Raw genomic sequence first — 17,902 nt, forward strand, 5'->3', positions numbered from 1 at the left:
TGAATATATAATATAAGATTAGGCACAAAAGTTTTGAAACATAATAAAATTACATTGAAATCAAATGAAAAATGGGGAAAAAGAAACAAAAACCAAAAACCTCTCCTCTTCTCCATAGACTACATGAATCAAAAGGGTTTGCCCTGAGACAAGATCGAGAGATTGTCAGTCTTATGAAAGTGCCCAGTGGGCAGCGTCCAGTTACAGCAGAGCAGCAGAGACGGGAGACGAGCCCCTCGCTGACTTGTACTGCCCCCCCCCCACCCAGGCATCTCTGTGTACCCACTGAGGAAAAACTCATCAGAGTCTATGAAAACTCAAAATCTTATGAAATATTTAGATTACTGCCTCTTTGGAAGAAAATTTATCAAATATAATATAGCTAAATATACTATGTGGGAAATTATATGGGGAATTCCAAATTGTAAAACTTTAGCACAACTCAGATAAGAGATTGCAACATATGAAAATTACCTTCATAATTTAAGGTGACATTTCCTGACAAAATAAGAACATTGCTTCACCCGTTTATGAACATGGGAAAACACACAGTGAGAGGGCCAGGGATAAATTTCCTCCAGATCAAAAGCTTCTCTCTAGTCACGTGAGAAGAGAAAGGCTAGAAGCCGGGATTTGTGCCTGCGTGTCTTACTTAACCAACCTTTAGCTGGTGGGAAAGGATGAGACGGAAGGGAATCTGAACAGAGTTCCAGTGGAAACTGCAGGAGCTCTTCATTATCTGTGGAGGCTTGAGAGGCAAGAACACCAGTTATTTAGCAATGACCTACTGCTAAGTCCTTTAAAAATTAAGAGCCTGGGATAACATATAGAGAGAGTGCGTGTGTTTCTTCCCCTCCCGCTTCTCTTTCCTCCCTGACGTCTTCCTTAGGGCTCTCATGTGCCCCACACTGAGAGGTGAGCCACCTCTGCTAGGAATGTTAGGAGCACGTAGAGAAGCACTGCTGGAAAGTCACTCCGCACACTAGCTTATAGATGGGGAACACTCAGTAATTATTGTTACACTTGGTGCCCACTGGAATCTACGATTAAAACAGATTATCTAATGTCTTTGACAAATATTTAAATTCATAATTATTCAATACAGCTGTGTGACATCAGTTCTATACTAGAATCTTATCAATACCACACAGTAGAACATAAGCAATGTGAAGCCTTTGGGCTCACCATGAATATTTTGTGATTTTAGATTATATCTGGAAGGTATTGTATTTCTCCCTTGTTTTTGTAATTCACTTACTTATTTTTACCAAAATAGCTACATTTACAATTGAGTTTCTTGATTAAGTATGGCCTGTCCTGAATGTCAGAGGATGGAGCACATCTCTAAGAATCCCCTGACTACAATGGGGATGTTTGGCATACAATTTGATTACTCTTTCAGTAGGTTTTCAGGTTCCTTGAGAAACTTGGCAGACATCTTGTCATATATAGCAACACGTAAATTACAGCAGAATTAACACGCTATAATCTAAGGAGACACACTAGTTTTCCCTGTATAAATGCTCAACATCCAGTTCTGGCTAAAACCATAAAATCCAGCATGTTTATATAGTTATCTTGGTAAACCTGAACACGAAAAGTGGTTCACTGTCTTTTCAGAACGTAAATGACTACTCAGTCGCCCCGTGTTCCATACTTTGTCATGGCACTGCCACGCGGACAAGTGTGGGCTTTATCCCTGACAGCCCAGATTCGGTCTCCCTGTGCCTGCACTTTGTTGTCAGGCTGTCGTGCAGACAAGCATGGACTTTACCCCAAAAAGCTGAGATTTACCTCTTTGCAGTGACTTTCCAACATGCGGTTTTATGGCTGTTTGTAACGTCTGATTTTTGTCAAAAGTTATGGCAACTGCTGTGACTGTAACCTAGAACCACAGAAACAATTATGATTGGCAAGATGATCAGTGCTAAATCAGGTTTCTGATATACTTCTTCAGTGCCATGGGAAAGCCTGTATCAACTGGCTAATCTGTCTTCCTTCCTTAAAATCCTCAATGAGAATGACACATAAATTCAGACATTCAACATGTAAACCCAGACATCTCAGGATGCACCCGAAAGCCTTCTCTAGACAGAGCAGGTAAACCCCTGTGGCCCTCGTGTATGCCAAGTCACCCATGCAGGAAGAACTGTGGAGAACAGTGCCGAAAATGAAATATGTGGCCCGACTCATACTAATCTATGTTTGAAGATATTCTGAATTAAAAATTATGTGAAGCTATTTAACAGCAAAAAAATTATACTGAAACAATGAGGACAAAAAAGGTAGAAACTGTCTTGGGAGACAGCTCAGTCAGTCAAGAGCTTTCGATGAAAGCAGGGGAACATGAGCTTGACCCCAGAATCCAGGTAATAGAGCCAGGCACTGTGCTAGGCACACATGAAATCCCAGCACAGGGGGACAGTGGATCCCTGGGGCTCAGTGGGCACCCAGTCTAGCCTGAGTGACAAACGCCAAGCTAATGAGAGATCCTGTTTCAAAAGAGGTGGAAGGCACTTCTAAGGAATGACAGGTGGTTATCCTCTGGTCTCCACACACATGCCCTCCCCCCAACACGCATTCACAAACACACTCATTCACACATAAGCTAGAATACTCACTAATGAGAGACTAGATCTTAGTTACCTGAATTAATTCATCTTCGGGCAGTGACACTGTAAAATTTACATGGCAAAGGCAGCAAGGAGTCATAGACCGTAGTTTAAAATACAAGCTCTGTGGAAAGGAAATGATCATGTAGAAAAGTTGGTTGTTACTATATATACGTACATCCATACATATATATACGTTTATGTATACAGACACATATCTCTATACATATACATATATATTATACTGGCAACTGAAAAGCTTAAAGAGTCAAACTTATCTGTTTGTTTAGTCTTGTATTAAGAATTCTTAAATTTAAGGGGCTGGAGAAGATGGTTTAGCAGTAAAGGCATCTGTCTGCAAAGCCAAAGGACCCCAATCTGATTACACAGGACCCAAGTAAGCCAGATGCACAAGGAGGCCCATGTGTCTGGAGTTTATCTGCAGTGGCTGGAGGCCCTGACAAGCCCTTTCTTTCTCTCTCTCTCTCAAATAAATCTATAAATAAAGCATATTTAAGAAAGGAACACATTTGAGTAGTCACAAGATTCCAGTGTCCCGCGCAGGGATGTACATGTACACCAGTGGCGGCGTGCACGCCGATGGCAGGAAAGCGCAAGCGGGCAGCTCGGGAAGGGAGGACACGAGTGGGCGGGGAGGAGGGAGAAGAGTGGGCGTGCATCACCGCGGTCAGAGGCTTGAACAAAAGTCTGTCCACGAACCATCACTATGTTCAATGCCTATGTGCCGATGAAAATAGTATTACATTTGTCAGGAAGTCATAGAAATAGTTTTTTGTTTTAAAAAAAAAACTTATAAGGCTGGAGAGATGGCTTAGCGGTTAAGCGCTTGCCTGTGAAGCCTAAGGACCCCGGTTCGAGGCTCGGTTCTCCAGGTCCCACGTTAGCCAGATGCACAAGGGGGCGCACGCGTCTGGAGTTCGTTTGCAGAGGCTGGAAGCCCTGGCGCGCCCATTCTCTCTCTCTCCCTCTACCTGTCTTTCTCTCTGTGTCTGTCGCTCTCAAATAAATAAATAAATAATTAAAAAAAAATTAAAAAAAAAACAACTTACATACATATATTGGATTTGAAACTATTGAGTAACTTAATTTCTCTTGTATAACACCATCTGTTAACAGAAAGACATGAGCCTCTCACTGGTGGCACAGGTAAGAGACAGGTCTACCAGCTGAGCCTTTCCCAGAAGGTGCTCAGACCCGAAGTGACACGTAGTCAGGAGCTTCCTACCTTGAGCAAGTTTTCGCAGAGGTCATTGAAGTTCTTATTGAGAGCTTGATTAGTCAGGTTGAGGCTGCTCAATCTGACGACTCTTACCGATGTAAACATCTACAACAACATGCCACCTTGTTATTTTTACCAATAACATAAAACTGGTCAAAATGATAAAACTGGTCAAAAATGAATGGCAACTCTATAATAAGAAAGTGAATAGAAATTTTAATTGTCACTAGGAGATTAAAAAGCTGTTTACATAGAATTTACTACTGGGCATTTGCTTCAAATCAGTAATCCATTTACCTGTATTTCTGATGTCCAATTATTTATACCAGGCATAATTTCTGTGTTACAGCTATAAAAACCTGCCAAAACAAATTACAATAACATGTTAATATTTTACTGATTTTGTGTTACAGAATAACATTTTTCAACTAGGACGTGAAATTCTAGATATAATGCTCACTTCACGTTGTTGCGACAGGATCTCATTTCCTAGGCTTGCCTTGAACGGCTAACGCTCTTGCCTCCAGCCATGAGTACTGGGATGACAGCCGCGGACAGCGCGCTCACGCTCCGCAGGGCTGGTGTCAAGCCTGAGGCCGCGTGCATGCTGGGCCAGCGCTTTACCAACTGAGCAACAGCTCCACCCACTCATTTTTTCCCCTAAAACTCTGTATCTTCATAAATTATAGAGTATTTTTTCCACGTATAAACATAAATGAATTTTAAATCTGTTGCATTTAGGCTCAAACATTCTTAACATAAGGACTTCCAAGGTGATGCAATTTTAAGTCTTGAAGTATGACAGAATGTGACACTGTGACAAAGCCTTTCAAATAAGGTCAGCCCTATAGCTGTTATGAACTGAAATTCTGCCACATGGAACCCATGTGCCGCTTACCCGAAGGAGGAGGAACGTCGGTGAGGAGAGAATGGACATCTTCCATGGCATCTGTGTCATCTATCTGAAAAGGAGACGACGAAGACCATCACACAGTACTAACTTCCACTACTGGCTAAGGAGAAGAGTTAAGAACTAAGAAAAAGGCAGGTTTACCCATAAAAACATAATATGAAGCAAAACTGCAATACTGGCAAATTTCTCCACGATGATAATTTCAAATACTTCTAGGGGTAACATTTTGCACATTAAAATATCTTAAGATGCTTTGAGGCACACTTTTCTCAAGCTTTTATGAGAACATTCAAAGACAAAAGCACCACATGAATGAACTAAGAGCAATGTTCTTACATCTCAGCATTCCACTGAGAGCAGCCGTGAACACATCAGTTGGGGGTCCCTGAGTTCCCACAGGCCCCGAGCCATCTAGGTCAGACAGCTCATGTGCCCGTGGTCGAGATCAGACTCAAACTCCCTGTCCCCAAAGCACTCCTCAGACAGCCTCCTGCCTCTCTGTCCTTCTCTTCTGAAACCTGCCCTTCGCCGTCATCTTTCCCAGGACAGCGTCCTTCCCCTCAGATGTCTTCCTCTCCTGAAACCTGCCCTTTGCCCTCATCTTCCGTCCACATCAGTGTGCTCTGTCAAAGTCTAACCCTAGAGAGTTTGTTAAAGCATATCTTGACCTCGTCTTGAAATTCTTTTTCTAGATTTCACGCTGGTTCCTAAAATCTGCATGTTTTGCAAACTCCCAGGAAACACTGATGCTACGGGGAGCTACAACACTTTGCGTAGCACTGTCTTCAGCAGTGCACTGGACCTGCTAACTCCTAGGACTCATATACACTTCTACTGAGCTCTGGTTTTCTTCCATCCTCTGATTATATAGAGAAATGGAAGAAAAAAGATGTAGAGACATAGAGTTTGTGTTCTCAGAAAATGAACATTCACCAGAGGTAGGTCCTCCTTGCCTCTTGCAGCTGACAACTTCACTGTACTTGTGGGTGCCCTTTAGCCCACGGTTCCACAGCAGCTTCCTGACTCACTGTGGTCACAGCACCAACTTCCTCCCTCCAACATTCCTCTCAACTAGCATCACCATTTATACTCCTTTCAGTCCATATCAACAGGGGATTTCCTACCACTCCCAAAGGTACAAAGGGAAAGGAAAGGAAGTGGGAGTCGATCTGTGAGCACTGTTCATTCACCCAGGATTTTCTAAAGGAAGTTCAGTTATAGTTCCTACACTGAGATTATTATGTATCATATGTGACCATCATTACAGTAATACAAGAGGCAAGTGATCATTATAGCATGTTCAAAATAGCACCTTTATGGGCATTGTAGCACCCGGTACCACCTGAGAGGCAGAGATAGGATTGTCATGAGTTCGAGGCCAGCCTCAGACTACACAGTGAATTACAGGTCAGCCTGAGCTACAGCAAGCCCCTGCTTTGAAAAACAAAAATCAAAAACAAAAACAAAAACAAAACAAAACACAAAACTGGGCTGGAGAGATGGCTTAGTGGTTAAGCGCTTGCCTGTGAAGCCTAAGGGTCCCCGTTTGAGGCTTAATTCCCGAGGACCCATGTAAGCCTGATGCACAAGGTGGCGCATGCATCTGGAGTTCGTTTGCAGTGGCTGGAGGCCCTGGTGTGCCCCTTTATTCTCTCTCTCTGTCCGTCACTCAAATGAATAAAAACAAACAAACAAACAAAATGTACCTTTGTCAGGCATGGTGGCACCCAGTACCTGCGCTTCTCAGCACGTGGTTGGCATACACAGGAGGACTGGCATGAGCTCAAGACCAGCCTGAGACTACATGGTAAATTCCAGGTCAGCCTGGGCTAGAGTGAGACCCTACCTTGAAAAACAAAACAAAAAAAAGGGTACCTTTCCTTACTGAAATGAACTCAAGTTTATAAAGTATTTCCAAGTGTTTAATACTATAGGTTGAGTATCTTTTATTCAAAATGCTGGGACCAGAAGCATTTCTTGTTTCAGATTTTTCATGTTTTGGAATATTTGCAGACTTTATGAGTTGAGCTTCCTGCTCCTCAACACCAAATACTAAAGTGCTCCAAAACCCAAAACTTTTCAAGTAAAATTTTCAATTCTAAGATTTTGGACTTTTAGCATACACTATACATTCAATGGTTGTTTTCAAACTTCTGCATTCACGTCTCAGTTACCAAGTTCTGCTATCACCTCGCCTGTGAAACTCCTGGAAGATTACCCTAATCTTTGCAGCGATTTGAATACCACAAAGGTCACACATGAGCCTAGGACCTAATGGCAAAACGGTCAGGTCCAAACCTTTAAGAATTCACTCAACACAAAATTACCTCTAAAACAAAGGCGTCTTTCTTCCCATGTGAAAGATCTAATTCTGCAACTTCGTCAGAGCTTTCTGACTGCGACCGTAAAAGCCTTGAGCGTTGTCTGGGTTCTGGGATGGGTGAGCCTATAATCTCTTCAGGTACCTCCTGAAAGAAATATAATTGCTTTATGTCATATCAATTTTTTAAAAGTTTGCATTGTTTTAAAAATGTATTTTACATTTATTTATTTATTTGTGAGAGAGAAGAGGGTAGAGAGAGAATGGGTGTGCCAGGGCCTCCAGCCACTGCAAAAGAATTCCAGATGCATGTGCCACCTTGTGCATCTGGCTTACATGGATCCTGGGGAATTGAACCTGGGTCCTTTGGCTTTGCAGGCAAGTGCGTTACCGCTAAGCCATCTCTCCAGCCCTAAGTTTGGTTTTAAAGTTACATGTTAATAATAGCCAACTTCCAGTAGAGAACACTGTCTGTAAAGTAGATTCAATGAGCTCTACATTTAACCTTTCAGACTACACGTAGAGCACATGGCTGTTTCCTTTCATCCGTCACAGCAGCCTTACTGCTGAACACTCCTGATGGCAGGTGTCACTGTCACAGGTGGAACAAGTCCAAACTGACCGCTACTGCGCACACAGAGCACCACAGTGAGCTCAGAAGCTCATGACTCTTTGCATGCTGGGCTTTGTACTAAGCATTTTCAAACCCTAGCTGGCCATGAAGACTTAAAGGTTTCTTGCCCAAGAAAGCACACTAGCCCTTGATGCCCTTTCTTACCCAGTGGTAATTCCCCAAAGCACGACGGTAACAGAATGTGAAGACTGAGGAGTGCATGCAGATGTGAACGGGTAACATATCTCGCCCAGTGGCAATTCCCCAAAGCGCTACTGTAATAAAAGCTGAAGAATGAGGAATGCATGTAGATGTGAACAGATAACATGTAAACATTGATTTACATCTACTGTTGTGCAATTTATGATGCTTAATAATCAAGAGCTACAGAATTGATCTTCTAGAAGTCAGTGTGAGATGTAACCCACTATGGATGATTGAGCTTTTCCCATTACACAGCCAATGGTCTGCACGTGGGGATATGAGCCTATCCCTGATGGGCCAGATCTACTGCTGACAAAAACAAGAGAACTGTAAGTAGAGGGTCTTCAAAGCGTCATGGTGTCAATGCCCATTGCTAGTCATTCCTCAGGTAGGTCTCTACCCATTGGTGCTTCACAACCTATGGAGTGCTTTCCTGTGCATTCATATGGCTTGCGCTCAGTCTGAACCTGTCCCACATGAACGTGACAGGATGCACGTTATAATGAATACAGAACGAGAACAGTTGGGATGCCAAGGGAAAGCGAATCTCCTGAGCAGAAGCGGAGTGAGGAAACTCTGTGGCAGTTTGCTGTGGTTGCTGCTGTTTTGGTGGTGGTGATGGTGTTTGTTTTTGTCTTCTCACTAGAAGATTTCATAGTAGTTTAGAATTCTGTTATGGCTCTGTTCACTGTACAATTGACCTAATAAATGCTACCTCTCCAGTATTTACTATATACTAGATTCATGATGTTTCATCACCAGCCCTGTGAATCTAAAGTCTGCATGTTTTTTCAGTGCCTTACATCATCTGAATAAGCCTCCATTAGAAACAGTTCTCATGAGTTGAGAAGACCATGAAACAGGAGCACATACCTCAGCTGGGGCTGTCTTCCTTGGCAGAGGAAGACCCTGACCCCACTTTCAGGATGGCACACATTGCTGTGTAAAATTAAGATGACAAAAATCTACTGTTCAGTGGTGTGGGAAATAGCCCTGTCCACTAGCTCTGTGGGACACTTTCCAAGATGCTGTGCTAAAGGATAGTAATATCCTTAGTATCTTAACTAGGAAAAGACAAAGTAGAGGTAAAGTCCCAGCAGATTTAGTCCCTCCTCAAAATGTCAGGATGGGGTGCTCAGGAAATACTGATCAACCGAGGCAACTTCATTTACGTTCTTAATAAAATGTGTCTTCAAAAGGATCTTAGAGCATCCCTCAGTATCCACAAGGGACTGGTTCCAGTACCCCACAGAGATCAAAAGCTATGGATGCCTCCACCTCATATACAAAATGACAGTGTTTGCGTAGTCCATGCACAATTCTGTGTGTGTGTGTGTGTGTGTGTGTGTGTACCCATACGCACACACACTGCACGGCAGCAGAGAGACCGAGGAGCACGTGACCACTGTACACAGCACTCTAGGGTGCTACATCAGGAATGAGAAATTTGGCCACAACGGAGCATGATACCACTGGTAACACATGAGAAGGGAAATTTGAGACCTATGCATGTGTCTCACAAGTGGTTAGTAAATGCACACACAGAGCTGAGAGTTGCGGAAGGGCTGGAGAAGTGGCTCAGCAGTTAAGTGTGCTTCCTGTGCAAGCATGAGGGCCAGCGTTCAAATCTGCAGATTTCTTGTAAGCAGCTGGGAGTGACCACACAAGCCTGTGAACCACGCCCACAGGGGAGCAGAGACCCAGGACGGGAATTGGGGGGGGGGCTCCACAATCAGGAAAGAGATACGGCTCAAAACAAGAGCAGGCGGACGAGTGATGGAGCTGTTTACCACAGGCAAGCACACCCCACCCTCACCCCAGGAGGGCATGGGAGGTGCCACGTCACACCATGTCATGCCAAACACACACACACACGCACATTATTATATAGTCACACACCACATTATATAAACTTACACACACACACACACACAGTAGAACACACACACAACATACTACACAAACACACACACGCAAATAAATTTTAAAAGTTACTTTAAGAAAGTTAAGGCAGAGAAAGGTGACAGAAAGTACCACCAACGGCAAGGAGAGGTGCACTTTACAGACTGAACTTCATAACAGGCCCTGCACCAAACAGAGGCACTGAAGCAAAATAAGGTAACCTCACAACATACATCTGAGCTGTCAGGGGTGTGTTCACTGTGAAGCTGTTTTACTTACCACTGGATTGATTTCATACAACTCCTTGTTCTTAGCAATCATGTCATTTATTTTCTTCTGTATGTGGGAGATGTGCTGTTCATAGGAGCCGTCGTTCGGAGTCTTCCCAGCAATCTGAATCCCCCCAGGCATCGGCAGAGCTGCTAAGTAGACCCCTGTGGCCGACTTGTGAAAGAAACGGGAAAAGATCAACAGAGCAGCAGGGAATTCAGGGTGCTAAGCTCCACGTGTGGGAGTGTGGGACGTGCTCTTCACATGGTCTCTGCTCCGCAGGGAGGGCAGTGGAGCAGCGGCTGGAGCCCAGGCGTGTCCGCTAAGACCCCAGAAACATTCCTGGGGATGGGGTGATTTCCTCTTGTGTGTACACACATTAGACAGGGAACTGTACTTTTCAGTGTATGTTCAACTGCTCTTTAAACTTTTTAAAAAATATTTTATTTATTTGAGAGAGAGAGAGTGAAAGAGGCAGATACAGAGAGAGAGAATGGGTATGCCAGGGTCTCCAAGCCACTGCAAAAAACCTTCAGACGCGTGCAGCACCTTGTACATCTGGCTTACGTGGGTATTGGGGAATCAAACCTAGGTCCTTAGACTTTGTAGGCAAGTGCCTTAAGCACTAAGCCATCTCTCTGGCCCCCAACTACAGTTCTTAAATTTTCATAGCTGTCAAAAAGAAACCGGGATCTGGGAGGCTAAAAAAAGGGATCTCAGGTTCAAGGGCAACCTGGGCTCTATGGCAAGCTCCAGCCACCCTGAGCTAGTCTGAAAACCTGTCTCAAAACACCTTTAGATTACAAAAAAGGAAGAAGAAATAAATTGAAATCAAATACACATTAGCAGGAATACACACACAGACATACGCACGCACACAAAATGAAAAGACGGGACTGGGGAGATGGCTCTGCGTTAAAGCCTGTGGCCCGGGTTCAATTCCCCAGAACCTACCTAAAACCAGGTGTACAAAGTAGCATGGATATCTGGAGTTTGCTTATCTTTTTTTCTCCCAGTATTTATTTATTTGCAAGGAGAGAGAATAAATGAGTACACCAGCGCTCTAGCAACTTTAAATAAAGTTCAGATGCATGTAACGTTTTGTGCATATGGTTCTATGTGAGTACTGGGGAGTCAAACTCGGGTCACTAGGCTTTGCAGACAAGTGCCTTAACTGCTGGGCCATCTCTCCAGCCTATGGAGTTCACTGATCTGTCGATTTTTGAAACAAGATCTTGCTATGTAGCCAGACAGGCTTTGATCTGCTAATCCCCATCTGAGCCTCCTAAGTGCTAGATGACAAACTATTTCTCAGCCACATCCAGTTAGGCGATGTCTTCTTCACCCCCAGCCTCCCCCCCCCCCCCCGAGGTAGGGTCTCTCTCTAGCCCAGGCTGACCTGGAATTCACTATGGAGTCTCAGGATGGCCTCAAACTCACTGCGATCCTCCTACCTCTGCCTCCTGAGTGCTGGCATTGTAGGCGGGCTCCACCACGCCTGGCTAAGCAACAAGCGATGTCTTCTTAAATGGGCCACAGTCACACAACACGGAGCCCACGACAACCACAGACGGCACAGAGCGAGGCCGATCCTCGGCGCTTACCGCCAAGCCCATCACCATGGTCTCGCCCACGGAGACCTGGGTCCGCAGTCCGAACACAGCGTTCATGCCTCGCAGCTTGAGCTTGGTCATCAGCTGCGTGTGTACTTCGTACTCCATGAAGGGCAAGAGGTTGCTGATGGCCGTGGCGTTGGCCTCTGCCTGGGCTTTCTTTTTCAAGCGACATAACCTATGAAGGAGAATCACCCTGTCAGGGAGAACCACCACCACAGCAGATAGCATTTTTGGAGCCACCTTAAGAAAGAAACGTGTGGGCTTACTGGTTAAAGCTCTTGCCTGCAAACCCTAAGACCTCATGTTCAAATCTCTGGGTTCCACGTAAGCCAGACGCGCAGCAACACGAGCCCTTGGGTGTTGCGCATGTGCGGGGTGGGGGTGTGTGCGTGCATCTGGAGTTCGGCAGTGGCTAAAGGCCCTGGTGTAACCATTCTTTCTGGCTCTGTCTACATCTTTCTCTCTCTCTCTCAAATAAATACATACATAATAAAAAGAAATAAATGTACACCCACGGGTGTGACTCAGTGGTACAGTACTTCAAAAACAAAGTCCGGAGCAGGAGAAATGGCTTAGTGGTTAAGGTGCTTGCCTACAAAGCCAAAGGACCCAGGTTTGATTCCCCAGGACCCACGTAAGATGTACAAAGGGGAGCACCCATCTGGAGTTCATTTGCAATGGCTGGAGGCCCTGGCACACCCATTCCTCTTGCTCTCCCTCTGCTTATTTCTCTCTCTCTCTCAAATAAATAGACAAAAATTAAAAATCAAAGTCCACTTTTCAAAACTTTCTAAAAAATATGCTTAATAAAACATAAGCAGGTTTGTTATATCAATAATGGTTTTTAGTATTTTTGTCACTACACAAGCCTGTATTGAAAGTCACATTTTAATAAACAAAAATTAAAAAATGATCTGTGGAAATGAAAAAGCTATTGGCCCAAACCACTAGATAAGTGAAGACATGAATCTCTGTGGAGGGACGTGATCTGGGCAGGTGAGGAGCAGGGAGGACAGGTGCCTGGTGTCGGCTGTGTACTGGACAGGTCGCTCGGAACACAATGTCAGAGGTCACTGCGGTGCTTTCCAGCCACAGTGAGGAGAGGCAGAAGCAGCGTGGGGTGATCGTCACTTTTCTCAGAGAAAATCATTACAGCATAAAAATATTCTGAAAACAATTATGATCATGGTGTATTGTCTAAACACACAGAAGCTGTCAATTTAAAAATGTTTTAAATAGAAAAGTAAACACATTTTCCAGATGCACCAACAGGCTCATGAGAAGAAACACGACAAGATTTATCCTTCAGGAAAAAGAAAAGCAATCCCAAAGGAAGTCCTAAGATACAAGATGGAAAAAGATTAAATGGAACAGATAGACATTTCAAATAAATCCCCAGTTTACCTTTGTAACTAATCTGAGAGAGAGAAATGCCGAAGAACCCAAGTCTGACGGGAACTGCAGGTCACTATTCACTTAAAAGAGGTTAATAAGTGGCAACAACCATCAGCTCAATTTCAATAATACGAGACATCTATGACTCACTAAAACAGGAGTGAAGTCGAACTGGCATGTGTGTGTGAAACTCAAAAGGTGGTTCTGGGCTACAGTTATAAATCCGGGACTCTCGGACACAAGCATATACACACCTAGGACTTGATGAGGTCCAAACCTACAGCTCACACATATCAAGACATGAAGACAAGGGTTGGAGACATGGCTTAGTGGTTAAGGCACTTGCATGCAAAGCCAAAGGACCCACAGAGGCCACACACTCAGATGCATCTGGAGGGGATTTTTTGTTTTTGTTTTTTTGCAGATGAAGGCCCTGGCTTCATTCTCATTCTCTCTCATAAATAACTAAAAATAAAATACTAAAAAATTATTTTAAAAAACCAGGCTGGAGAGATGACTTAGCAGTTAAAGGAGCTTGCCTGTGAAGTCTAAGAACTCATTTTCAAATCTCCAGGTCCCACATAGACAGATGCACAGTGACGCAAGTGTGCAAAATGTGGAAATGTGCACAAGGAACACACGCGTGTGGAGTTCATTTGCAGCGGCTAAGGCCTGGGCATGCCCATTCTCTCTCTGCCTCTTTCTCTCAATCTCTCAAAATAAATAAATACACACACACACACACGCATATATATATATATATATATATATATATATATATATATATATATATATATATATACACATTCATATATTTAAAGCAAGAAATGAAGACAGTCAGCAAGCAGATCAAAGCCTGCGTGCAGTTCCCGCAAGGACCAGGTTTGACCTGATGGAGCCCATAGTTCCCGGGGTAAAGGACTGCTTGGCTTTCAAGTAAGACGAAGACAGAAATGTCCAATAAGCCTGGGAACTTAGGAGCTGGTGACATGGATGTGTATCAGGATTTAGGATTTTCTACTCCAGTGCTCAAAAGCTAAGTAACGGCTGGGGAAATGGCTTAGCCATTAAAGCACTGGAAGCCTAAGGATCCAGGTTTGACTCCTGAGGACCCACTTAAGCCAGATGCACAATGGGGTGCATGAGTCTAGAGTTCGTTTGCAGTGGCTGGAGGCCCTGGCACACCCATTCTGTCTATCTACCTCTTCCTCTCTCTTTCTCAAATAAATAAATAAAACATTAAAATATATATATATGAAAGCTAAGTGACTAGCAAAGGACATGCCATGTAGCATTGTTCTTGAGGAAGAGAGAAACCCAGCTCAGAAAGCAATGAAGGACTTTGAAGCAGCTGTGCAGTCACCGTGGGCCAGCAGGCAGGTCACTGCGACCCTGATAAGCATTTGCGCGGCTCGGGGGAGACAAGAGCAGTGCCTCTGCAGAGCCGCCGAGAGTTCACGCAGGGCACGGCTCGGCCCAACGGTGCAGCTCATCCCCACGATCTTCCGGCGGAGGCGCCCTGCTTCTCCCGCTTCTCCAGGGCCCGACGGGGCCCAAGCCACACCCCCGTGAGAGCACCTGTGGCCTGTGACGCCACCCGGCAAAGCTGGTCACGCACACACCTTGCTTGAATAAGGCAGCCTTTTCCAACCACTGTGGCTTCGGCTGGGAGGTCTATGGTCGTGAAGAGCACGTCAGGCACTTTTTGTTTCCTGCAGTTGCAGCAGTAGGTGAGATGAGCCGGAAAGGGCATATTCAGTTCATCATATGGTATGTGGCAAAATCCACAGCCTGCAGGCAAAGTTTCTTCAAGCCTATATAAGTACATGAAAAAAAAAAAAGACATTCTACTCTGGGCTCCATACCTCCTTCAAAAAAGAAAAAGAAAAAGAAAGCCCACAGGACATGTTTGGGGGGAGGGGAACTAGATTTTTTTGGTCTTTCTGCAATCTCGGCTGACCTGGAATTCACTCCTTATTCTCAGGCTGGCCTTAGACTCACGGCTATCTCCCACCATGGCCTCCTGAGTGCTGGGATTAAAGGCGTGCACTAGCTCACCCAGTTAGACTCTTTTTTATAAGCAAATATTACATATATAGTATCTGTGAACAAAATAAAATATACAACTCACACATGGCAAAGCAGTAAAACCAGCACTACGACTAACAGAGTGACTAGAGACCATAGGACCAGAATCACGAGTGCTTCCACGAGGAAAGGCTCGTCAAGTCGTCACTTTGATGACCTGTCACACCCTCACAGCGATGACGACTGACACAGAATTATGGAGGGGACCCCCATGACAACAGATGGGTGGAGAATACAGGTAACATTATACCAACCAGCACCAACACACAAATCCTGAGAAAAACAAATTTAACCAAATGATTGGAGAAAAAGAATTTAACAACAATGAAGAAAAGGAGTGGGGCACAGGGAAGCTCTGTGAGCTGCAGCCTGCAGCCCGCCGGCTCTCCTGAGGTCCTAGATAGAGGGGTCCCCATCACCCTAATCTAGCAAGCCATGACAAGTGGAAACTTGGTAAGAAGGCAAATTAAAACAGGAAAGGGGCTGGAGAGATGGTTTAGCAGTTAAGCGCTTGCCTGTGAAGCCTAAGGCCCCAGGTTCGAAGCTCGATTAACCAGGACCCATGTTAGCCAGATGCACAAGGGGGCGCAAGCATCTGGAGTTCGTTTGCAGAGGCTGGAGGCCCTGGCGCGCCCATCCTCTCTCTCTCCCTCTATCTGTCTTTCTATCTGTCTTTCTCCATGTCTGTCACTCTCAAATAAATAAATAAAAATAAAACAAACATAAATAAATAAAATCAAAAAAATTGTCAGGGAAAAAGTTAAAAAAAAAAAAAACAGGAAAGGAGTGCATGTCCCACCACAGAAATAACCTAGTAACATGGAGGAAAAAATACTTAGTAAATGAGATTCTTAGGGCTGGTATGTAACAGTGGGAAAGCACTTGCCTGGCATGCACAAAGCCCTAGGTGAAATCTCCACCCCTCCCCCACCAAAAGTTAGGCTTTTATGTATCCAGCGATGCAAGGGGACTGGGATGTTACTGGGGGACCAGGTCTGGCTCGCCCCACAAGCACGTGGCCTGGGGAGCGCGCCCAGCGCGAGCACAGCATGGGCAAAGGCAGTTTTCTCAGGACTGTGTTCCAGTGACCGAGGCTGCCTCACAAATGTCCTTTCTTTCTCACTCTGAAGGTTCCAGAACACCGAATGGCCAATTCGCACTGGAAAGCACAGTCCTCCTCTCACTACCACAGCAGAATAGTTATTTACACTCAGCTTGAGCACCGAACAGTTATGCCTTCTTCCTCAATGATATTTAATATAGCAAGACTGTGGTAGGAAGGAATAAACTTTACTTTATCAAGGTAGTTGATAAAAAAAATCAATCATTTTACAGATATAGTTGGTAGATTCATCTGTTTATGGAAAGCATGTTTTAGATTTATGGAAGCTAGGTTTTGAAGTTTATAGAAGTTTAATGAGCCCAATAATTCAATAATTTAAAAGTAAGCTCATTTCCCCTGGCACTATTTTATATATACATAAATAAAGCACGATATATATATATATATATATATATATATATATATATATATATATACACGATATATATATATATATCGTACTTTATTTGGTCAAATGAGACTTTCATTTATGAAAACTGTGTTATGTCCTCTTTTTACTTTTCAGAGTAAGACAAAAGCAAAAGAGTCAAACAATTCAGCCTGGCGTGGTGGCGCACGCCTTTAATCCAAGCACGTGGGAGGCAGAGGTAGGAGGATCACTGTGAGTTCAAGGCCACCCTGAGAGTACAGAGTTAATTCCAGGTCAGCCTGGGCCAGAGTGAGACCCTACCTCAAAAAACTAAAAAAAAAGGCAAACAAAATAGTTCCATTTTGTGACAAAGCCACAAAAGGAATGCTTCAAAGTCTTCCACTGATAGTGACGTATAGAGAATGAAAAAGCCCACACTGCCTTGCTGCCATGGGTCAGCTGAAATCAGGGGCGTGCTTGGTCCCCACTCCAACACCCCCCACTGTCGGGCACCCCGTAAAGAGCCATCTTGGCTGAGCGCGGAGCCGCCCTGGCCCTGGCCCGCCCTGAGGAAGGAGGTCAGGCCCGTGAGCACCTGTGCTCCCAGCCGCCCTCCACGGTGCCGTCCTGCAGAAACCGCGGGTTCAGCACAGCCGCCGTGCCCGACGCTGACAAGATGCAGACCTCCTCACTGCAAAAGAAGGAAACGTGAACGGGTTACTGTTCTCAGCGAGGATGCCTTGGAAAATGCTAAACCTCAAAATACTTATGGAGAGAAATTAAACTCAAGGTAACCGTTCCAAGATATTAAGTAATAAAATAGGATCACCTCCTAACCCCAAGATGAAAAATAGAGCTGTTTGTGAAAGTAAAACAGAAGTGCTGTGTGGTGGTTTGATTCAGGTGTCCCCCATAAAGAGGGGTTCTGGACGCTAGTTCCCCAACTGATGGCAATTGGAAATTAATGCCCCTGGAGGTGGTGTATTGTTGGGGGCAGGATTATGGATGTTATAGCCAGCTCCCCCTTGCTGGTACTTGGCAAACTCTCCTGTTCCTGTTGTCCACCTTATGATGTCCACCCTCTGCTCATGCCATCGTTTCCCCCTGCCATCATGGAGCTTCCCCTCGAGCTCGTAAGCCAAAATAAACCTCTTTTTTCCCACTAGCTGCTCTTGGTAAGTACCGCTTGATGGACTATTCTGGTCAGAGTTGAAAGACCTGAATGCAGTAAGAACTATGGACTGCGAGGTTTGGCTT

The 17,902-nt window shown here is 44.5% G+C and overlaps 1 protein-coding gene across 15 annotated transcripts in view; it reads right to left on the minus strand.

Annotated features, from left to right (window-relative positions):
• The window catches only part of C2cd5 (C2 calcium dependent domain containing 5), a 98,162-nt gene that overhangs the window by 15,152 nt on the left and 65,108 nt on the right, over positions 1–17,902 (minus strand). For all 15 annotated transcript variants that reach the window (XM_045139464.1, XM_045139463.1, XM_045139459.1 and 12 more), the window contains 11 exons: positions 17,241–17,336; positions 14,708–14,899; positions 11,679–11,865; positions 10,084–10,248; positions 7,093–7,233; positions 4,751–4,814; positions 4,150–4,211; positions 3,859–3,957; positions 2,647–2,736; positions 1,795–1,885; positions 662–748 (listed from right to left, as the gene is read on the minus strand). In XM_045139464.1, coding sequence (XP_044995399.1) covers positions 662–748; positions 1,795–1,885; positions 2,647–2,736; positions 3,859–3,957; positions 4,150–4,211; positions 4,751–4,814; positions 7,093–7,233; positions 10,084–10,248; positions 11,679–11,865; positions 14,708–14,899; positions 17,241–17,336 — 1,274 coding nt within the window. The remainder of the gene's footprint in view (positions 1–661; positions 749–1,794; positions 1,886–2,646; positions 2,737–3,858; positions 3,958–4,149; positions 4,212–4,750; positions 4,815–7,092; positions 7,234–10,083; positions 10,249–11,678; positions 11,866–14,707; positions 14,900–17,240; positions 17,337–17,902) is intronic.

This window comes from Jaculus jaculus, chromosome 22, assembly GCF_020740685.1.
Source record: "Jaculus jaculus isolate mJacJac1 chromosome 22, mJacJac1.mat.Y.cur, whole genome shotgun sequence".
NCBI lineage: Eukaryota > Metazoa > Chordata > Mammalia > Rodentia > Dipodidae > Jaculus > Jaculus jaculus.